Here is a 23,971-nt window from a genome sequence, read left to right on the forward strand (position 1 = left end):
TTGCGGTACGCGGACCTCTCACTGTTGTGGCCTCTCCCGTTGCGGAGCACAGGCTCCAGACGCGCAGGTTCAGCGGTCATGGCTCACGGGCCCAGCCGCTCCGCGGCATGTGGGATCTTCCCGGACCAGGGCACGAACCCGTGTCCCCCGCATCGGCAGGCGGACTCTCAACCACTGCGCCACCAGGGAAGCCCTGTAGTCAGTTTTTATTTTTATATTCCATCCAATGCATTACTAAACACAATCATTTCCATGTGGAAACAGTGTTGATTCTGCAAAACTAATCAGTAAAGCCATCACTGTCTTAGCATCCTTAATAATTTTATCTTCTAGCTTGTGTTTGGTAAATGAAGTCCACAGGGACAGTGGAAACACAAGCAGAGAGACACATGCAGTGTGTTGTCTGCCATTCCAGAGCGTGTTTAAAATACCCCATGAATCTAGAATTCTCAGTGGATCCCCAATGGTGGGAATTCACCCACCCAAGACTCAACATGAGTGCAAGGCAACTGTGTTATGTCTTCAATAGAGTACGCTGGGTGCTGACATCCCTGAAAGGCCACATTTTCCCCTTAGAACCTGAACTGGCTTCAAATGCATAATGTAGACAACGGTGTCCTAAGAAACATGAATAATCAAGGAACCTGATCATATTCTTTCTTACTTGTGTTACTTCCTTGTATGATGCTAAATATTCCTTTGTTTTGAAAACAATAACGTAACAGTGAAGGGCAAGATAGGGCAACCCATAGTTCCTTTTGCTTTCAGTCCTCCCTCACACATCCATAAGCCTAAAACTAAGGTAGGGAGTGCTGGTAGGGCTTCTGCAAAAAACAAAGTGTGGTAAAAACAGTTGAGTTCATTTTGTGAAGCATTCCCATGGTTCTGATAAGGATAAAATACACACACATGTACGAGCTATGAAATACAAATTGTGTGATTTCTGTGATTCCACGTATCAGTTAAATGCACTTATATTTGCTTTTAAAACTGGCTTCCCAATGGATGGATTGGGAGTTTGAGATTAGCAGATGCAAACTATTCTACATAGAATGGATAAACAACAAGGTCTTACTGTATAGCACAGGGAATTATAGTCAATATCCTGTGATAAACTATAATGGAAAAGAATATGAAAAAGAATATGTATACACATATATAGAACTGAATCACTTTGCTGTACACCAGAAACTAACACAACATTGTAAATCAAGTATGCTTCAATAACAAATTAATTAAAATAAAATAAAATTTAACGGGCTTTGCATAAAGATGGATGGTAAAATTCATGCTAATAATTTAAAATTGTATTACTTTTTCTTTACTTAGGATATGAAATAGCAGTTTTTGAAATGATGTGAAAGTCTGAGAGACACACTGCGAATAAAGGGAAAAGCTTTATATTACATAGCTTTAATTGTACTTTCCCCTGTTTTTTGAACAAGGGACCTGCGTTTTCAATTTCCTCTGGGCCCATAAATAGTGTAGCCAGCCCTGCAACATGGGACAAATGGAAGTCACTTCCCTGGCTGTGTAGCCAAGGGCAGCAAAACAAAGATGTAAATAAATAATTCACAACATAATGTTCGCTAACGATAAGCACCGGGCAGAAAACTAAGGAGGCCAGGATGGCCAGAGCGAGTCAGAGGGGATCTGGGAATTAGATCTTGAAGCCCTCTGCAAGCAATGTGAAAGACTGGATTTTAGGAATTTGTTGTTATGCTATCATTTTCATCAGAGCAACAAGATCTGATTTATGTTTCCGAAAGCATCGTTTCGGCTGCGGTGGCTGTGTGGGGAGTAGCCTGGAGGGAGGCAGGAGTGGAAGTCAGGATAACGTTGCAGTTCAGGCAGTGCTGGAGGTCCAGGCCAGCGCAGCTTCCCTCGGAGGTGGGGACGTGAGGTCGCTGGAGGGGAGCCCCGCAGGGCACCGCAGCGCCTTCACCGATGTGGCAGGGCTGCTGAAGGAGTAGGTGCGGGAGGAACCAAAAGTTAGGTTTTGAACGTTTAAATTTGCATGGCCTCAAAGCAAAGACGTCTAATCGTCCTCAAATATGCACAAAACCCCTCCCATCCCGACTTTGGCTGCACGCTCTTAAAGCGACTGGCTGCCTTGGAGGCCGGGCCAGTCCTCCAGAGCACCGAGAGCGCCGGCCAGAGCGGTGGCATACCCTCCCGACCGCAGGGATGTCTGCTGACGCGGCGGAACCAACGAGGCGCCTGCGCATGGGCGCTCGGCGGCATCGTCGGCTTTTACATCATCGCGGGCGCGACGCCCCGAGGGACAGTCTGAGGTCCGGCTCGGCGGGGAGGTTCGGTGGCGGGACCGGCCGGGAAAATGCCAGTGGCGGTGATGGCGGAAAGTTCCTTTAGTTTCAGAAAGTTGCTGGATCAGTGCGAGAACCAGGAGCTCGAGGTAGCCATTCTCCTCGTGGGGTCGCTCGTGGCTTCGGGCCGCGCCGGTCTCCAGGGTAACGGGCCCTGGGGCCCACGGGGCTTGGGGCCGGCCCCTTGCGGGCGCGGGAGCTGGGCGTGTGGAGTCCGGGCCGCCGGGGCCTGCTCCGAAGGCTAAGCATCCAGGCCTGGCCTCCCCCAACTCGCTCGGAGCTTTCTGTTGTTTGTCTTCAGCTAGTGAGCCCGAAAACGCTGTGCATCTTTGCTCCTAACATCCTTTATGCTTCTCGTATTAAACTAAATCTCTTTCCTCCCCATTGTGGGGAGAGGTGGAGAATATGTATATTATTAAAGACGTTTGTGCAGGCCTACACACAGACCAAGAAGATGTAACTTGTAACCTTTCATTAATTCGGAAAGCCCTTAGTCTCCTGTTGTCACTGAAGCTTACCGTTTGTTTTCAGTAGGGCAGGTGAAGGTTATATCATGCAACTACTAAAGTAATTAAGGGTTTGGTTTTTTTTTCTTAGAAAGGCCCTTAAAGACATTTATAGCATTGGTCTAAAAAGCTAATTAACCAAAGGAGGGAACTGCGAAGAAGCAGCCGCTCACTAACAGACGCTTAGTAGATGTCTCCTGAATGAATTAAAATTGAATGAGGGGAGTAGTGTCTTTGTAACTCAGCTGTGATGTTTTTCTCTTTATTACTCATTTATGTAGCTATTTAACATATTCGGTATAATGGGCAGAATCATATTGCTTTAGGAATCTGTTGGAAATACTTCCTATAATAGTGAGGCTTTTTAAATAAGAATTTGAGAACTGGGAAAGGGATCCCATTTAAATACTCTTGTGCGTATGAAGACACAGAGGCCCAGAGGGGGAGAAGTCACATCTGATGACAGATCTAAACTTAATACTCTGGGTTTTTAGTGTGCGATACTTCTCTAAGCTGTCTCTCCATCTGTAAGTACTATAGAATATACTTCCTCTTTAGATGAGTTAAGAAAACACTTCTAAAAATATAAAAGTATAAGAATAAATGAGGTTTTTTTTCTTTTGTTTTTTGGTCTTACAGGCTCCAGGAGGAATTGCTACACCCCCAGTGTATGGTCAGCTTCTAGCTTTATATCTGCTTTATAATGACATGTAAGTACCTTTTACCTAAAGCTAAGAGAAGCGTTTTCCTCAAGAAGTTATTCTTGCCTTGAAGTACCAACACTAAAGCATAGGCACAAGGAGCTATACTTTTTAGTGTAATACTTAATATGTTTATTTTGTATATTGAATCATGACAAGAAATTATGATTAGTCTGAGTTATTTTTAAATACACCTGTTTTACATATACCTTGTAAAAAAATTCCAGTTTGTTACGAGAAACTGCATTGTCAGTAAATTCCTTTAAATCTATTGATCTTTTCTTTATTCTCTTGTTATAAAACCTCTGTCTTTTATGACCTCTGTTTACTTAACTTCACATGTAAAGTTTACTTAAACTGTTTACTTAACTTCCCAGTCTCTATTGAGACTGAGAGAAACTGAAAGGGAAGACTTTCAGTTTCTGGGCGTGTGGACTAAGAAGACTAAGTCTTCTAAGACTTAGAAGACTAAGAGGAATTTGTTACTAACATGTATGACAGTTCTTGAAAGGTTTTTGTTTTTTAATTATTCCTAATTCACGTTCATTGAAGAAAAGTCAGAAAGTATAGTTGTGCAAAGAGTCCCTTGTAGTTCTGTAACCCACTGATGGTTACTGTTAAATTTTGTTTTAAATTCTTCTAAACCTTTTCATTTCATACCTTTTAAACTAAACTGAGATTTTCATTATGTCATATGCTTGATGTCATTCAAGCTTGCGAACTCTTTAAAAAAAAAAGAACTACCTTGAAGTTTTGGTGGCTCTATATCCACTAGTAGGACGAGGGGTCATTATAAGGAGAAAAGCATCATGTACTGTGTATATTGTCAGGGAATGCCAGGACCCTGAAAGTGTATGAATTTGTTTATTTTATATATGAATAAATTATTTAGGCAGTTCTCTTTAAGGCTTTGTAGTGTTGCCTCAATTTAAGATCTGTATTATTAATTTAAAAATTCACTAAAAATGGTAAAACATTACTTTGGTAAAAATATTTCATGTCTTTTATCTGGAAAACCACTGTTACTTCCCCTGGATAAACTCATTATATGAATTTCACTCTGTATTTTATAGAGTATTTTAAAGTATACTTCTGGGATCTAGAATTCTAAACATTTACGGAGGTGATTTTTTTAAATTGCTTATTCTTTCTTGGGGGGGTGTAAATTAGGAATAATGCAAGATATCTTTGGAAAAGAATACCACCTGCTATAAAATCTGTAAGTAGTCTTCAATATACCTTATTACTTTAATATAGTAATGACATTCATTTAAAAAGCAATCTCTTAAAAGTTTCTGTTTTCTTTTTCATGTGGATCACAGAAATAGTTATTAAACTGGTATTAAAGTTTAAGAATAGATCTACAAATTCTTCTCATCAGAAATTGTAATTTCCCTTGGGTGGTACAGAAATCTGTGCTCAACTCCTGCCAATCAGGTTTCTTAAGACACTTTGTAGCAAAGTGTCAATTTACGCAATAAACAACTGGGTCAGTTTAGGTAAAAGTTTGGTTTTTGTTAGGTTTTTTTTTTAACTGATCTGTGCAGTTTCCTATAATGGTATTTATTTTGCAACTAGTATTATTTACAAGAACACTCTAAAAATAATAATTATTCAGAGCATTAAGATTTTTGCTAATTAGGATTTTGGATTTCTTGTTTTTCGTGTGAGAATAGATGAACTCCCTTAAAAGTTTCTTCCAAGATGGAATGAAGTAAATTTTTAATTTCAGGTGATTCACTGTGTCTAGCATAAATGTGAAGTGAATTTTTTGTACATTCACAGAGCATTAATAAGAATTCACCTAAATTCCTTGGTTCATTATTGATATTCAGCAGCAGATCAGATTAGCATTTATACTCTCTTTCTTTCCTCCACATTCTATTAAGTAAGTTTGGAATGTTCCTCCAGCTTTACTGGTTTAAAATAAAGCTGTAAATTAGATGATATTTCAGTGATATTAGTGGGAACTTTATCCTTAGGCTACATTTTATGACATCTTAGATTGGGAGTCTATATTATTAGCCATTTTGCTACTATTTGTGCCCTAAGAATAGGTGTATGTATTTTATGTACGTGTATATGTGGATTAGTACATGTTCTGTATACTATACATAAGTATATATGAAATGTAAATAAATGTAAGTCTTCAAAAAACAATGTTTCAGATAACTAATTCCTAAACTTATTTGTGAAATATTGTTGGACTAATTTCCCATGCCTTAATTTTCTGTTATAATAAAACGTGCAAATAAATTCTACAGTACTGTTCAAAACATTTGAAAACCTTTTTGATAGTGGTTGGGCTGAAAAAGTAATTACACCTCTTAAAAGAAATGTTGAATTACGTTTTAAGATACGTTTGTTGGTATATGTGCAGAGTGAATATCTTCAAATGAGGCAATGATATTTATTGCAGGCAAATTCTGAACTTGGGGGAATTTGGTCGGTAGGACAAAGAATCTGGCAGAGAGATTTCCCCGGGATCTATACCACCATCAGCGCTCACCCGTGGTCTGAGACGGTCCAGCCAATCATGGAGGCACTTAGAGGTAGTGTTTCTTTGTGTCTCAGAATTAAGTCAGACTAGACCTGTTCCCCTAAGGTGCCAGGGTGTTGAAGTAAGTCGATGATGTGTGTGAAAATAGGTACACTCTGCTAAGTGAGTAGGGTTTTCAGAAGTCTTTTTTAGATTTGCTGTAATCATGCTTTGATTTCACGTTGCTTGAGTTTATGTCGGCAGCTGAGGACCTCACTGTCTATTAATTTAATTCTAGAAGTGAAGTTGCTTGTCAGTAAGAGGTGGTTTTTTTGCTACTGAAATGAAATGTAATATTCTAATAAGTTCAGGTCATGAGTTGGATAAGATTTCAAGCCCGCATGTTTGAAAGTAGAGACTGCTTTGGACTCTGTGGACCTCAGCATTTGATGGGTTGTCTCCAGCTTCTGGATTTGTGATTAATCAATTCAGTACGCAGATGCTCAAACTTCTTTTAATCACGCTGAAAGATTGCAAGTCTGGTGTGACATAGCACTGATCCTGCAACAAAACTCCCCCGTGCTTCTCTCTTTCCATTCTCCCACCCCCAGCGTTTGCTTCCAGTCTCTTGGTTCCCCCTCTTATATGTTGTTATACCCTCACTTCTTGTTACCTTTTTTCTCTGGCCATTACCTGCCCTCACTGTCCTCCCTTCTGCTCTGGAGGAATCAGTGAGCAGAAGTTCTTGAGAATCGCTCATCACTCTGGCAGGACATGTCAGCTTTTCAGGGGCAGGAGGGGAAGGTTGCTTCTGAGGTGCACCCGGTTCTTGGCGTGGTGAAGCAGAGCAGTGTGAGTGAGGAAACAGGAGCCGCTTCCTTTCAGCATGGGGGAAGTGAGCAGGGGCACGGGGCCGGCAGCGGTGGGAGGGAGGCGTGTGGGATCACTGCTGCGCCGGCGCAGTGGGGGCAGCTTTGGATCTCCGCACTGGAGGCAGCCTTAACCGCGTTGCGTAAGCCCTGAGGAGCGGGGATACAGAGCTTCAGCCAGAGCAAGACAGGGAGGGGGCCGAGGAAATACACTCCCTGCCCTGCAGAATCCCATTCACGGAGTAAGGGAGCCCAGGTGCCACAGGCCTGGGTGGCCGCCGCCCTGGAATTTAAGGGCAGAGATGGGTTGGGAAGGACAGCAAGCTCACCTTCCCTTGTGTCTCCAGTGCCGGCAGTTGGCAGTTCCCAGTAGATAATAGGCACATTTAAGTATTCGTTGAACAAAAGAATGAGCATTCTCTTAGGGTGTCCCCAGGACTGTCCCAGGATGAATTGCCAGCAGTATTAGGTGCGAGCTCCACTGATGCCACCTTCCAGCTTGTCGTTGTAACGCGTGCCCTCCTGAGGTTTCACGTCTCATAGATCTCCCGGGCCACATAGTGACTGGTGAGAATGCAGATGTCAGATTCATTCGCGCTGAGAGGTTAAAAGCCGCCTGAGTGTCTCACTGGTGCCGTGGATCACTTAGCCTTGATTTCTGCTCTCCTTGTCAGTCTGCTGTGCCTCCCCGTGTATGTTTCTCTTCTCTCCATTCTGTTTTTCTCTTTCATTCACATTCTATTCTTGTTCTGTTCCCCATCTTTTTCAAATCTGAAAATCTGACCAGAGTACTTGAACTAAAGTGAATGTTTTTACAATATGGTAAGCTTGCCAAATGAATGTAGTTTTCGGTGCACCCTTGTATGTTCCTCTTTCATTGTTGCTCTCCGTTCTTTTCCACTGAATGTCTGTAGCCTTGAACAGAAAAAGTTCCTTCATCTCTAAGCTGTATTAGAAGTCTGATTTAAGGTCGTTTGCTGAGAGTTGGTAGCAAGAAGGAAGGAATTGGAAGAGGAGCAAACAGTGGCTCCGTGAAAGCTGGGGAGGGTGTCCGCTTCAGTGAGAAATGACACAAGGTGATTGACTGCCCGCGATTTTTCAGGCAGATGGGAGCACAAAGCCTAGGGCTGGGGTCGGGCCCCCTTGGGTCCTGGTGAGACCTTCCACAAGCCTGTGTGCAGCACATACTTCCTTAGAGATGCTGGGCCCCTCAGGGGATATAAAGATATAAAAGCCCTCCTGCAGAGAAGTTCCGGATATAATTGAGACGATGGGGTGAGGAGGGGTGCAGTGTACACCATAGGTGGTAAAAGATTGCTTGTTCAATAAGTAAACATTACTGTGAGTTCAGAGAAGGGCGGAGATTGCAGTGACTCCAGTGCCACAGGGAGAGTTTATAAACAGACCTGGGACTAGAAGAGAGGAGGGCGGTTCAGACCACACAGCAGCATACACCCAGCGCCGCACGGATGAGAAGGTGTAAGGCTCCTCTCTGAGAGCCAGCAGGCCACTTTGGAGCAGAGTGTCTACGGGGATTGATGTGGCTGTTAGGCGGTGTCCCAGGAGTGGAGAGCGGACTTTCTTATGTTGCAGGGCTATCTTGTACGTGTATACTTGCCTATTAAGTGTGGAAAGTAAAATCCAGAACACTTGCTAAGCATGTTGAAGGCAGGTGGAGGATGCTTTGTGTTACTCAAGGAGCAGTGGGCTCCACTTTCTACCATTTGGTTATTGTCTCTGCTTCATTCCTGAATTATTTAATGTGGAAGTTTAACCCTGGGGGGCGGAAATCCCACATGTGGTCTCCAGGGAGGAGGTTTTGTTGCTGGAATTGCTTGCAGCCCCTTTCTGTGAGGCTCAGTCATTCAGGATTTGCACCTGAATGACGTCAAGAGTTCAGAGTAGACTTGAAAGTTAGGAAGGTGCTCTAGTTACAAGGTTTGCTCTGCAACTCCCAGGTGTGGTCCTATAGCAGAGGCCCTGATGAGAAAGGACAACTAATTATGGGACTAGGTAATTTCTGTTCCATAGTTTCTAGTTTTTATAAGTGAGATAAAAGAAAAATTTTGAAATATACATCCTCAGTACATCCCAAATTTAAATGAAATTTTCTTAGAGCTGGAGTCTTGTGTATATTAACTTTTTTCCATCTTTGTAATTTTTATTGTCACCTGAGATTTTTTGACCTAAGAGGAAGTGCATGTGTTTATTCAGCAATATTTGAGCCCCTCTTACATGTTAGGCGCCTACAGCTGTACCTGTAAACACAGAAATTTAGGTTGATGTAGTCTTGCTTATCAAACTTGGACAAGGACAGTGATGTAATAATTTAATTGTGTGTTTCAAAAAAATGCCAGCTCTTGTGGTTCACTGTTTGCCAAACCTCCCCTCCCACAATAGATGCCACCCGGAGGCGAGCCTTCGCCCTGGTCTCTCAGGCATATACCTCCATCATCGCCGACGATTTCGCAGCCTTTGTTGGACTTCCCGTGGAAGAGGCTGTGAAAGGTATTTGGGGCTTACTTTTTACTTTCAAGGAAAACGGAAGTGTAAATTATAGGTCCACGGTCCCTTATCTGAAACCATTGGAACAGGATGTGTTTTGGAGTTCAGGTTGTGTGTGTTCTTTAGAAAGGTGCTGGCAGACCTGCACTGCACAAACCGTAGCAACCAGCACCATGTGGCCAAGCCCAGTCGTGGTTCTGCAGGCAGCAGAGCGCAGACCCGCACGCAGGTGGTGTCAGGGAAGAGTGTACAGAAAAGGCTTGGGGGTTCGCATCAGATTTCGCCACCATGGCAGTTAAAGAAGACTTTTTGGTTCATAGAGTTTTTTTGACTTCTGTGTGTGGATGAGAAATTTCGGGTTTGTGTTTACTAAAGCACTTTTTGCCAAAGACAGGCAGCAGTTAGAGATGTCTTAGAACTGGAGCTTTGTAAAGGAATACTTTGCCATTTTTATGAAATTAACATTTGACTGTGTCTTTGAGATGTACGCTTGTTGCATGTGATTATTCTAGCTCTTTCCTTATGGAACCTCTTTAATGTTCCTGTAGCTATTTCTTATCATGGTACCCATGGTCTGACCCCTGAATATTTTCTACTTTTATCTCTAAGACCTTTGATCAACTCCTAAGCCCTACTAAGTGATAGTGAGCTCTCCAAGTTGATGCCCAGGAAGGAAAAATTAGAGCTGCTGTTGACTAAGAGTGGGAGGGAAAAGAAGGTGGTGAGAACAGTGAGTTACTGGAAGAAAAAGGTAGCGAATGGGCGTACAGAGTCAAGCATTCGATAACATTCCCACATCTGAGCCCCAGGTTACAGCATAGTTGTTACAAGTGGTAGAAAATGTGAGATGCAAGAAAATAAAGCATGTGCACATCATTTGCTTCTAAACATGCCAGGTGGGTAACATTATATTCATAATTCTGAGCTTAAACTTTGTAACGTCTTTAAATTATTTCTCTTCCTTTGAAAATCAGCACGAGGTGGGGGTTTGGTTGGTGGTTTTTCTCAGGGAAGGAAGTTTTAGTTGGTCTGGAACTCGCATTTAGAAATCCCTGTTTCACCCTTCCGTGGTGAAGGCGGTTTCATCCCAGTATCCCTTTTCAGTCCAACTTTTCCCTCACCATTTCTTAACAGTAACCTAGGTGCTTGCACCCCACTCTTAGCCACTGGTTTCCAGATGTGCTTTTGCATTTTCATTTTTCAGGTCATGCCCAAACTGTCCCCTCCCCTTGCTAGGTTGCTGTAGAATATTAATACTGCATGTGCCTTGTGGCGTTGTTTTACGATGATGGATTCTCCAGTCAAAATATGAGCTCCACTAAGCACCACAGGTTATAAATTTCCAAGGCCTAGCACAGTTCTAGACGCATAGACGGCAGGTTAATGAACGTTCTTATAGTAAATCATACTGTTACTTACTAATACAAACATTTATTTGTTTTGACTATTTTGAAATTGATCCATAATTTATTATCTAATAAATAGTATATCCCAGAGTCAATACTCTTAACTGACTGAGTGTGAATCCTGGTACCCTTCCCCGTGCTAGCTACGTGACCTAAGGCAATTTACTGGAATTCTCTAAACTTCCTTTTCCACTGTCTGTCCAATTATGGTGCTGTGTCCCCTTTACAGAGTTGTTGTGGTGATTACATAAAGTGGTCCTTGTCAAAGCACCTAGCACAGTACCTAGTGGCCAGCCTTCTGTGTTGTGTATGTGTGCTGTTGTTTTTATTATCACCATCGTCTTTGTTATTACTGATGTAATGATTATAGAAGATACTAAATAAGTCTTCCTTATGTCTGTCTTTAATAAGGTTTGATCAGGTTAATACTACTATATACATATATATATATATAATAGAAAACTAATCATCTGTTAGTGATTATAGCAGCCTGATAGAATAAAATCATAGATGTTTCAGAAATATTTCAAAAATAAGTTCCCATGAGAATGCTGTCTCTAGTTACCCTTCTAGTTAAAAATACACATTACAGGTTAATCTACACACGTCAGGTCTCCCGTACAAGTAGTGTCATTGACAGATTGTGAATCTTGTAAATGAAAAGTTTTTGGTTTTTTTAATTCACTTCTGTGTTAAATACACATTTTTAGGTATCCTAGAACAAGGATGGCAGGCCGACTCCGCCACGAGGATGGTCATGCCCAGAAAGCCAGGTAGGTGGAGCTCTTCGTCCGTCTTGCAGCACTGAGCTCTTGTAAGATCACTGAAGTTTTTCAGGCATTGAATTTGAATAATTTGATATAAAATTCTGCTATACTAACAAAATGAGAGTAACTCATGTTAAGTTCAGGTATAGGATGGACACTTAGGGTAGAAAGGATCTTAAAGGTCACCTGGGGCTTCCCTGGTGGCGCAGTGGTTGAGAGTCTGCCTGCCGATGCAGGGGACACAGGTTTATGCCCTGGTCCAGGAAGATCCCACATGCCGCGGAGCGGCTGGGCCCGTGAGCCATGGCCGCTGAGCCTGCGTGTCCGGAGCCTGTGCTCCTCAATGGGAGAGGCCACAACAGTGAAAGGCCCGCACATTGCAAAAAAAAAAAAAAAAGTCACCTGGTTTTACCTTAATTTTTTTAATGTATTTCATACATAAACTATTTTATGTGAGTGTTTCATAATCTTTATTACAACTTAATTTTTAATAAGTATTAATCTCTCGTTCTTTTATTTATGGGGCCATTTCTAACTGCTTATTCTTAATATCTAAACTATTGCCTTTTAAAAAGATATTTAAAATATTCAGAAATTCCCCTTTTCTCCTCCTGCTGTAGACACATAGACTCTTCTCCTAAACAAGATATTCAGTGGCTTTAACTTTCACAAAATTAAGGTCTCTGGCCTTTACAGGCCTTAAATGATTTGGCCTGTCCTCATTGTCTGCACCTGAATTCCTGGTCCCTCGGCCTTCCTCTCTGAAATGAGCCACGTTCCTTCCTGCAAGAAGGCTCCACTCCCTCCTGCTTACCAGGAGTGGCCTTTCCTGCCCTGTCCTTAGAGCTGGCCTCAGTGCCCACATCCATAAACCTTCTGATCTGCCTCATCCCAGAGTTCCTTCCGTCTGCTCTGAACCCCTGTTGTTAGACATTGTTGACCCCCCAGTAAAGTGGTGCACAAATCTCCATGTGCTCGGACCTGCGAGGGTGCAGAGGAGTGATGCGAGGGGGTCCTGTCAGTCTAGATGGGGAGAGAAGACTGCTGCAGTAAAAAAGCAATGCAATAAAATAGAGCGTAACTGTCTCTGTCTGAACGCCACTGCATTAAAAATGACATGTTCTGGGCTTCCCTGGTGGCACGGTGGTTGAGAGTCCGCCTGCCGATGCAGGGGACGCGGGTTCGTGCCCCGGTCCGGGAAGATCCCACATGCCGCGGAGCAGCTGGGCCCGTGAGCCATGGCCGCTGAGCCTGCGTGTCCGGAGCCTGTGCTCCGCAACGGGAGAGGCCACAACAGTGAGAGGCCCGCGTACCGCAAAAAAAAAAAAAAAAAAAAATGACATGTTCTATGTGAAGGTTCTTTACAATGACTTCTGTAAATTGGGCTCTACATTTTATTTAGTTGCAGGGGCCCTGGATGTTTCCTTTAACAGGTTTATTCCCTTTTCAGGTATGTATTTTCATATGCTCATTTAAAAATTGTTTCATCGTTTTTCTTGTTTGCTGTTGTAGTATTTATTTTTCTTAGCTCTAATCTTATAAACAAAGGGATGAAATCCTAACTTGGTATTTATAATAGTACATCTGGTTACAACCGTGAACGTGTGGGCTCCCCTCTGTAGCTTACCTGGAGGTAGTGATCCCCTCTGGCCTGGCCGCAGGGTGTCCTGTAGGGGAGGTGTGATCGAGCATCTCACCAGCACTGACACAGACGCAGCCCCAGGCTGACACTTAGTAGCTTAAAAGTTAGAAGTAAACTTTTGGGGGATGGGGTCCTTTGTGGGTTTTTTGTTCACTGACAATTGAGTAGTCTAGAGGAGTGCCTGGCATGTGGCTAGCACTAGGTGACTATGGAAGTAAATGTCATGTGGGGAGGGTCTTTCCAAGAAGGGCTATGTTCCCTTGGTAGACGGATTACCTGTTAAAAGTATTTTTAACCTTCGCATGGAAAGCTTCAGTAACAGCAAAGCCAGACATGCCTTTACTCCCAGGTTGGGAAAACTACTCATAAAAATTGATGCTTCTTGGCTTGTTTTTTTTAAATGTCCAAGATCAAGGCAAAGCTAAGAAAGTTTCCGTATTGTTAAATTAAAGACATTGGAGGGCGGGGGTGGCAGTACCAAAGATTTGTGACCCTGGTGTCTGACTTGAGTGTGTTTCTGTCTCCAACGCGCAGAGCCTGCCCCCGTTCCACCCATCCCCAATGAACAGCAGTTAGCCAGACTCACCGATTATGTGGCTTTCCTCGAAAACTGACTTATCATTCTGAGTTCAAGATCCACCTTCAGCATCCTGAATACTGACAGAAAAATGTAAAATTTTTATTTTCAATTTTATTGGATGGATTAAGCACCTCAGCATTCCTTACTGAGTATGTGATAAAATACGTATATAATATAAAATATATTATATATATTTTGTCCTTAAACATGCTGAATGGTTGTTGAAACAATTCTCATTTTGTAGTATTTGACAGTTTGGATGGAGCCCGTCAGTATTAGGCAGTCAGTTTATATTTCCTAGTGACTCGTGAAATACAGCTCTCCTGCTTCGTGTAGAACAGTTGTTGTCAGCTGTCTTCTTCTGCCCCAGCACACAGCACACTCCCATCTCTACCACAGGTTGATAGTTGCAGTGATGCGTCTGGGGTTTGAGAAGGACTGTCCCCAGGGGCAGGATCTGAAGTGCTGGGGACTCTAATTCACCCCCTTTGGAGAATATGCTCTTTTTCTCTCCCCTCCTGAGAATCACAAATATAAAATGCTGAGATAGAGCTGAGGAACAAAGGCCATCTCCCTAGTAAACCAGCTTGTTAACTTCAGATTTTTTTCTAAGAGTGTGAGTACATCCATTGCTGGCAGTGGAGGGCTTGCCATGAAAATGCGACTTGTCAAAGACATTCATGACAAGTATTAAGCTGTACTATTTCCTTTCAGAAGAAGGGAAGTGTAAGTGTGGAATGCATTGTTTGGGAAAGAAGCGATTAAGTGACACACTCTGTACAGCTGTCCGCAGCCTTTTGGCTGCTTACGTCTGGCCCTTGGGTCAAGTTCTGCCCGTTGGAGAAATACTGAACAAGTCTTTCATGTTTTGTGTGACAGCCCTCTGAATAATATTTGAAGTTGTTTATTGTATCTTCAGGTTAAAACCACCCCCTAGTTCATTTATTCTGCATTTGTTCAATAAATATTTAATTGAATTTTTCAACTGTTTTTTCGAAGGTAGTTTCTAGAAGTTTCACTATCCTGTCTTCCTGTGGATGTGTTCTAATTTGTCATTGTCTCTTTTAAATTACAAATTTCTTAATTAAATAGAAATGACCTATATAGTGGTAATTACATGAGTCATGTTTTTCACTCATTTTAAATAGACTTTACTGGCTATTTCAGCTATTGTTAACATTATGGAAATACCTGTTAAATTAATGTTTTATTTAACCTTGATATAAGTCATGTTGTTAAAACTTCTTGTTTTACAGTTGAGGAAATGGAAATTCAAGAAGTCAGAGGATCAATAGCTAGAAAGTAACAATGCTCGTTTGCTAGTCTTTGAACTTCTAGGTTTAAGGACAAATTGTATCCACGGGTCTTAGTTTTAATAGATTGGAAACAACCCAAATGTTCATTAATAGGAGACTAGTTGAGAAAACAGTAGTGTACAGTATGGTGACGCCATGCAGCTGTAGAATGCATGCATGCATGAATGAGTGACGATCTCGGTGTACTAAAAGTGATCTCAAGTGAAAACACAAAGCAGCGGGGGTTTATACTGTTATTTTGAGGGTAAGAAAGGGTGAATGGATATACAACTGTGCATACATGCATATTTACCTGTATTTCAAGCAGAAGCCATTGAAGGATAAACCAAAAACTAATAAAAATGGTTCCTTGAAATGGAAGGGGAGGACAGTCGAGCATAGAGAAAAAATTATTTCAGGTGACTCATAGTATTTCATAGTATTTTGTTTTACATTATCAATGGGATACATACAAAGGACAAAAAAATCTCAAACTACTGAATATGGTTTCATGGTTAATTTCAAAAACGATTTTGTTAATCGTTATTTGATAATAATTACCATTATTATTAAAAGTGTATTATAGGATAAAACCAATTGGAAATTACATAATTTAATGTTAGAAGCTAATCTTAAATTTGACTCAGCAACCTCATATGGTTTATTTTTCTTTCTAAACAGTAAATATTTCCTAGCTCTGCCCATCTGTAAAGGCCTAGAAGAATTATAAGCCAGTAACAATGAGAACCACTAATGTCCAGGTTGTGGTCTCTAAATTCCATTTTCAACTACATAGAACAAGAACTTATTTGCAAAATGGTTAATACTAGGTCTGGGCAATAATTGTAGATTGGGGCTTCCCTCGTGGCGCAGTGGTTAAGAATCCGCCTGCCAATGCAGGGGACCTGGGTTCAAGCCCTGGTCCAGGAAGATCCCACACGCCACCGAGCAGCTAAGCCCGTGCACCACAGCTACTGAGCCTGTGCTCTAGAGCCCGTGAGCCACAACTACTGAGGCCCGCGCACCTCGAGCCCATGCTCCACAACAAGAGGAGCCACTGCAATGAGAAGACTGCGCACCACAACGAAGAGTAGCCTCCGCTCGCCATAATTTGAAGGAGTTCCCACTGGCTAAACATGAGACAAATTGAGCATGAAAAATAGGTATATGTGTTTCTATTTTTAATCGCAAGGTCATAATTATAATATTAGAAAAACCTCATCATATACAAGAAAGTACACTCGCTTAGTTATCAGTTTTCAGAACAATGAATTGATGCCCTAGCAATCTCCAGAGTAATAAAATGGAACCTGCAAAGTAGCCAGCTAAGCAATGATGGGAACTTCTTCATGGAAGAATTCCACCTAAAAATACAGATAGAAGATCAGTACTTTGCCGCCCCTAATGAAATAAGTACGGCATCTAGGGAACGAGTATCCGTGGCTGCTGAGACCACGGGGTGAGAATCAGCCCATCCTTGTGCTCTGGCTGCCACCGAGACTGCCAGCTGCACGCAGGCAGCACCTTGCTGTACATCCAGTGAGGGTTACTGTGACACTGCCACAGGGGCTGCCCTTGCAAACCCGGGGAAGAGAGTTAGCTCTTCAGCAGCTGGGCACGTGATATGGTGAGTAAACACTCCCTTCCTTGTCTTAGGAAGACAGTTCCAGGGTACGTGCTCTACCTGTTTCCTGAAAAGACCCCAAGGAGATTGAGCTTTGGTTGCCCATTGTAACCAGCCTGTCTGCAGCATGGCCTTGGACTGTTTCTTCTTCATTTTGCTTTTCCCAGTTCTCCATCTCTTTCCTGGAATCAAGAGCAGTGATCCACCTGTGCGTGGAGGCTTAGCGTCACTAACAGTGGCACAAGTGGGCCTGGTGCGGAGCCATAGTAAACACGTAGCATCAGCCATAAGTTTTCTTGTCAAGGCAAGCCCCGCCCCCACAAAATGAATGTGAATCTAATCAAGGTTTCAGACTTACCTGCTCATTTACATGAAATGTGGGAATCGGATGAACAAGTTAAACACCCACTAAGGAGCAATCAGCCAAATCTAGAGTGAGGGGAATTTAGCAGGACAAAGAACTGAGTTTCCTTAAATAAATAACGTAAAAAGAGAGGTGGAGATGGCGACGAGGACATGCGTATTTCTGCTCCTGGCTGAAGTACTTTCAGGCAGACCCACAACGTGCCAAGAACTACAGAAAGAGGGATGCATAAAATACAAATCTGTCTGACGGCATTGGAGAGCTGGAGAATGAGGGGCTGAGGTTTGAGAGCAGAGAGGCTCCTGAAGAGGTTGTATCTGCAGCAGCCTCTTCCTGGGGGGTGCCGATTCTGGTGCCACTGCTAAGAACCGAGCAACCCGTGGGACTCGGGTACTTTCACAGGGCTGGAGTGCTAAAAACAGGACTTGCGAGGGCTAAACCACACTGCTGTTTATCCATCTGGTAAACTTTAAGGCTCCTTGGGGTAGGAAGTCAACAGGCCAAATCCAGAAAACCATTTGAGTACAGCTTGGTTTTCTTCAGTCCGCTGTGCTGGGCTTCAGTCAACACGAAAGGCTTGGGGTCGCGAGGTGCCTGTAAGCATAAACTGCAGTAAACCATTAGTAAAACTGCAACTGGAGGGTACTAGAAACTATTCAGACTGAAGCACACAGTACAGAGACAGACCATGTAGTAATTGAAACCCAAGAAGGAGAGAGAGGATAAAGAAGGAGAATAATACTTGAAGTACTGGCCAGGAATTTTCCAAAACTGATAAAAGATATCAGGCCACAGATTCAGAAAGCTCAGAAAACCCCACACAGGTTAAATACAAAAAACCACACCCTGACACATCATAGTAAAACTACTGAAAACCAAAAAGCAAAATACTAAAAGCATGGGGGTGCAGGGAGGGGGACTTTCTCTTCAAAGAAGCAACAGTAAACTAGAAGACAGTGAACTGGCGTTTCTAAAGTGTTAAAAGAAAAAACTCCTATTTGTGAGAGATGCTTAACTTTCAGTCTTCCTGTGTTGTTAAAAGTTGGGAAGAGATACGTCAATGCAAATACTAAGAGAAAGCTGGCGCAGCTTAGGTAATATTACAAAAAGTAGGCTTTAAGGCGAGAAGCATCATTACAGAGAAGCATTTTTTGTGGAAAAGGTTGCATTGGTTTCCTGTTGCTGCGGTAACAAATTCCCACATGCTTGATGGCATAAAGCAGCAGGGGATACACTTACAGTTCTGTAGTTCGGCAACCTGAGATGAGTCTCATGGGCTGACATCAGCTGTCAGCAGGGCTGCGTTCTTTCTGGAGGTTGTCGGGGACAGTCTGTCTCTTTCCCTTTCCAGCTTCTAGAGGCCGCCTACATTCCTTGGCTCGTGGCCCTCTGCCTGCATCTTCAAAGCCAGCAGCGTCGGGCTGAGCCCATACTACCCTCTCTCTGGTTCTCTTTTCTGCCCCCTCTTCCACTTTTAAGGATCCCTGTGGTTGGTTACATTGGTCCCACCTGGAAATCAGGATAATCTATTTTAAAATAGGCTGATTAGCAAACTTAATTATATCTGCTCTCAATTTCTCTTTACCATGTAACCTAACGTGTTCACAGGTTCCAGGGGTTAGGATATGGATGTCTTTTGGACCATTCTTCTTACCACAGGAATCAGTTCAACAGGCAACAGGAATATGTAATTCTAAATGTATCATTAAATCTAAAACGAAGTCTAATCAAGCAAGAGCTGACAACTGGGAGTCCTCTGCGGTCATGGGTGGGGACATCACCATCCTATCAGACATTAAACCAGCACAGAGCCTCTGTTATAAGGGCAAGGCACTGGGGCGTGAGTAGCAGGCAGCCCAGTGGAATGGAACAGAGATGAGAAGTAGACAGATGCAGGGATGCACTATAGGATAAAGGTGGCATCGCAGAGCGCTGGGATAAAAGCAGACTTTTTACCAAATGGTTCTGGGAAAACTGGTTAGCCATTGGAAAACTAGAAAGGTCCATAAGAATAAAGTACAGATAGATCGGGGATCTTGATGCCAGCGCTGGAAGAAAAGATGGATGAATTCCTCTTTAACCTGGGCAAGGGAAGGGCCTCTGGCTCCCCGATTAAAGAAAAGATTAAAGAAAAGAATGATCAATTTGACTACCTAAAAATAAAACATTTGCATGACCAAAAATAAACTCAAACAGATGTCTGACAACTGAGAGAAGATATTTACAACATAAAGGACTAGTAATATTCCTAATATGTAAATTGAGGGAATTGGAAGAAAACAGAAAAAAGTGACAAAAGACATGAATACACAATTCACAAGACGTGAACACAATTCACAAAAAATTTATAAAAGTGGCCCTTAAACGTGAATAGATGTTCAACTTTATTGGTAAGAGAAATGCAAATTAGAAACAGTGAGTTAACTCATCCAATTGGCAAAAACTAAGAGTTTTAACTGCATTCTGTTGTGAAACTCTGGGGAAATTGGTTCTCGTGCTTTGCTGATGGGAATTCGCACTGGAATGGTTCTTACAGAGGGGGATTTGGCAATATCTAAGGACTACATAGTCCTTTACTTTTTATCCCAGCAACTAATCTTCAGGAATTTACCCTGAAGATTCAACTCCCACAATATAAATATAAATACACACAGACATACACTAGGTTATTTATTGCAGCATTAATTTATTGCAGCATTGTTTCTGATTGTAAAGAATTTGGAAACAACCTAATTGCTTATACATGAATAGATGTTCGTATATCCATGTAAGGGAGCGCTACGTATCTGTAATAAAGGATGATGACAGTCACTGATGTGGAGGGATTTTCAGGCTATGTTGTTAAGGAAAATAAAGCAAAGTGCATAAAAATGCCTAGAGTATGCTATTTTTTTGTGTGAGAGAAGAGGAAATAAAATATACCTGTATTTGCTCCTCAGTGGACACACACACACACACACAGAGAGAGAGAGAGAAAGGAAAATAATGGAATTGTTTGTTTTCAGGGTATGGGAAGGAATGAGATGGAAAGGATATTGGGGAATTAGGGTCACTTTTGTACAGTTCTGACTTTTGGAATTATGTTAATGTTTCACATATTCAAGGAAGAAATAATATAAATGGTGATGGAGATGTGGGGAGGAGTGACCCTGTCTGTATTTCAAATGAATAACGTAACTGCCCTGAAAGCAAGGGACGTAACTCAAGTAGGTTTCGAACATGCTATTTAGATATGTCCAGAGGTTAAAGACAAAAGAACTTTAAACATGTTGAACTCCAGTTAGTGGGTTTCTTTTTTGCAAAAGTAAAAGTTAGCAGTTCTAAAACTACTTTGTGTGTATTCTAGGATTGAACAAATAAGTATATTGAAGATAATAGGATCCAGTTTGCCCACTGTCGGAGGAGTTACAGTTATAGAAAAGAGGAAGCATTAGACTGAATCCTGTGATGTTGGACTGAACTAGAGATATTGCATAAACTCCTGGGTTTTAAGATGGGTGGATGCATGGGTGGGTGGATGGATGCATGGATAGAGAGGGACATAGATATATCTCCTAATTCCATCCACTGAGAGACTAAGCTCTGTCCCCTGAGAGTAGAGCAATGACACCTGCCCTCAGGTCATTGCTTCTAGAAGCATCTCCACTAAAAGGAACTAGGGACTTCCACTTTCATGTGTCTTCTGATACAAAACAAAGAAAGCTTGAAAAACTGTTCCAGTTCAAAGGAAGCTAAAGGTGCACAACAACTAAATGCAGTGCTATAGCAAATAAAAGTACATCGTAAAGCACATTATTGGAAAGTAGATGAAATCTGAATAAACTATAGATTACGTCAGGAGCTGGCAAACTACAGCCTGTGGCCAAAACCAGGCTACTGCCTGTTGTAAATAAAGATTTATTGGCACACAGCCACGCCCATTTGTGTGTTTACTGTCTGTGGCTTCTTTCAACCCACAAGAGCAAAATGAGTAGTTGTGACGGATTGTATGTCCTACAAAGGCTAAAATATTTATTGTCTGGCCCTTTATAGAAACTTTCCCAAATCTTAGATTAGATAATTTTGTTTCAACATTAATTTTCTTGATTTTGTTGATTTTACTGTAGTGACAGAAGAGAGCATCCTTGTTTTCAGAAAGTAAATTTACTTAGAAAATGAAATATTTATAAACATATATATACACATATATGTGTACATAGTTTACATATATGTACTTGTCAGTAATAAATATTAGAGCTACTTTTATAAGATGATTTAATCAATGAGAGCACTGAATTCTCAAAGTTTTTTTGCCTTCATACTGTTAGTATATGCAATACATTCATTATATAAGCTTTTCAAGCTTTGTGAAATTGGTGTTCCTGAAGAGTGCAGGCCAGTTATTTTGTAAAATGTCCTTCATTTGGGGGTTGTCTGAAGCTTCTTAATTATTAGATTCGGGATATACATCTTTGACATGAACACCACGAAAGTGATGTTGTGTTCTCTTCAGTGTTTTGTATCAGAAGGCACACAAATGTGGAACTCTCCAGTTCCTTTTAGAGACGCTTCCAGAAGCAATGATCTGAGGGTAGGCGTGCTTTTTGCTGCTGGGGTGTCATTGCTGTATGCTCTCTCAGTGGACAGACAGAGCATGGGCTCTCGCAGTGGATAGAACTAGGAGATATATCCATGCACGTAATTGACTATCAATGCATTTGTAATATTTGGAAAGGTCTCCTGAAGATTTTGATACTCCCTGCCTCTAATTGAGAATTATTAAAATAAAGACATCTAAAAACAAAATGTCTCCAAACTTATAAACTATTATTGCCCAGTATGTTAATCCTAAATCATTGAAGTGTTCAAGAAGGAGGAAAGACACAGATTAATTTTAGATGTTAAAATCTAGGGTTAACGTCAGCTTCTGCCAATATACTTGTCTAAATGGAGAAAACCTTTAAGTCTAGAACAACTAAACTGTGGTTTAGAGTATTAAAATTATTGTTTAATATACATTCATGAGCTCGCATGCAAATCCTCAAAGGCCAGAAACAACTGGACTCCAGTGCTGGAGCTGCATTTGTTCTTGGGGCATCTGCCAGTCTTGACGCCCTAGAACCCGAGTTACTTTTGGCCACTGATAGGAAGGAAGGAAGGGAGGGAGGGGAGAAAGAATCAGGATAAACTGAAAACTAGAGGATTAAATTCTCAAAGACATTACACTAGCTATCAAAATTATAATCATATAATAAAATATTACATGTATACATATATGCTAAAATGTTTATGAAACAAATTTATTACATTATATTTCTTAAATATATGTATGGAAATCAAGGTACAGAAAGCGTGAAGAATGAAGAGACATCAAAAAATACCTGGCATATATGAAAAAGAACTAGAATCTCTCAAAAAGAAAAACACAATAGTTAAAATTAGAATCTCAATGGATGGGCTATAGCTTGGTACTGTCAGATTAAAAGGTGTACAGCAGTCATTTGCTGTTCAATGAAAATGGTAAATTTGATAGCAGGTCCAAGAGGTAGAGAGAAATTACACAAACAGGTAACCCAGACTCAGATACTTCCTGCCTCTATGGTACCAGCTCCTCTCCCTCAACTCATGCCTGTCGTTTTATGGGAGGTGTCTTCTGATAAGCGGATGGAAGAGACAAAACCCCATGCCTGGTTCATGTTTAGGTCAGCTTGATGTGTTGATACAAGCCAAAAATGCAAGGCTGCCGTATTACAGACCATTTAGTGGTGACCATAAAGGACAGCAGTGAGGGGAATAGTCCCAGTGGGCAAATTTCTGAGCAGTGCTTTTGGCCATTCACTTTGAGCAAGGTTAGGAGCCTATGTTATAGACTTAAAGACAGTGGCAAATGGCTAGGCTGGTTGTCAGGGTCCTGAAAGGAGCACGATTGGAAAATTGGAGATACAGACATCTGGGAAAGATGGTTGAACTCAAGGGAGTAGACACACAGCAGGTAGATCCCTGAGTTTCAATGTTAATGCCCGCCAGAAAGCACCCACCAGAGAGGACAATCTCAACTACCAAGGTGACAAGATTACTTTTGGACGCAAGCCGGGCTCTGTTCAGTCACCCTACTGCTGGCACAATGGACCCCTATGCGGCACCACGGTGGCAGGAATGGAGATGATGCGTGAGCTAGGCAGTACGAGGTCTCTATCACCAAGGCTGACCTGGCCTCAGCAGACAGTGATGTTGAGCTCTCCAAAGAGCACCGTTCCTGAAAGAAAGCAAATGACCAGCCGGTGGCAAGTTGATTATCTTGGCCCTTTCCACCGCGCCACAAAGGGCAGTGCTGCCTCCTTGTGGGAAGTGACGTCTAGTCCAGGTGTGGTTCGCCCTCCATGCTGACAGTGTCTTCTCTAGCATCACATTCCAAGAATATCCAAAATACCTGATGTTGATAAAAATCCTGCAGAACACTGCCTAGTCTGTTATATACAAAAGAAGAGGTGACACTGGGTACATGACCACGTGATCCATTGACTTTAAGCTATTCCATTGATTCTAAATCCTTACCTGAGAGTACCCAGCCTAATAGAATGGTGGCACGTCCTAGTCAAGGCTCAGCTAGTGTGCCAGCTTCGGGACAACAACCTGCCGATCGGGAGGCTTCCCTCCAAGAGGTGGAGCATTCACTGAACCAAACCACAACTAATGTGAAGCTGTGTCCTCAACAGCTGGAAGGCAGGAGCACGAGGACAGAGCATCATTGGGTACCGTCCCCATAACTCCAGGAGATGCAGGTCCAGATTTTTTTGCTTTTCTCTTAAGGTTGTAAGAACATCACTCATTCTCTAGTTTCTACAGGTTAAGCTCTGAGTAATGATCCACAACTGATAAGGACCCAGATGTTTCACAGCACTGTAAAATCAAAGTTACATTCCCTGG

The 23,971-nt window shown here is 42.0% G+C and overlaps 1 protein-coding gene across 3 annotated transcripts in view; it reads left to right on the top strand.

Annotated features, from left to right (window-relative positions):
* Nucleotides 1-2,256: 2,256 nt before the first annotated feature.
* Nucleotides 2,257-23,971, top strand: part of COPS8 (COP9 signalosome subunit 8) — a 37,890-nt gene continuing 16,175 nt past the window's right edge. The window contains exons 1-8 of one of the 3 annotated variants that reach the window (XM_004262556.3): nt 2,257-2,416; nt 3,473-3,543; nt 4,705-4,753; nt 5,954-6,086; nt 9,283-9,390; nt 11,504-11,566; nt 12,963-13,010; nt 13,737-14,767. In XM_004262556.3, coding sequence (XP_004262604.1) covers nt 2,339-2,416; nt 3,473-3,543; nt 4,705-4,753; nt 5,954-6,086; nt 9,283-9,390; nt 11,504-11,566; nt 12,963-13,010; nt 13,737-13,816 — 630 coding nt within the window. In that variant the 5' untranslated portion in view covers nt 2,257-2,338 and the 3' untranslated portion in view covers nt 13,817-14,767. Of the gene's footprint in view, nt 2,417-3,472; nt 3,544-4,704; nt 4,754-5,953; nt 6,087-9,282; nt 9,391-11,503; nt 11,567-12,962; nt 13,011-13,736; nt 14,768-23,971 lie in introns of those variants that run through there. The other 2 variants (XM_033424571.2, XR_004482308.2) reach the window with 2 other exon arrangements.

Source organism: Orcinus orca, chromosome 7 (genome assembly GCF_937001465.1).
Source record: "Orcinus orca chromosome 7, mOrcOrc1.1, whole genome shotgun sequence".
In the NCBI taxonomy this organism is placed as follows: domain Eukaryota; kingdom Metazoa; phylum Chordata; class Mammalia; order Artiodactyla; family Delphinidae; genus Orcinus; species Orcinus orca.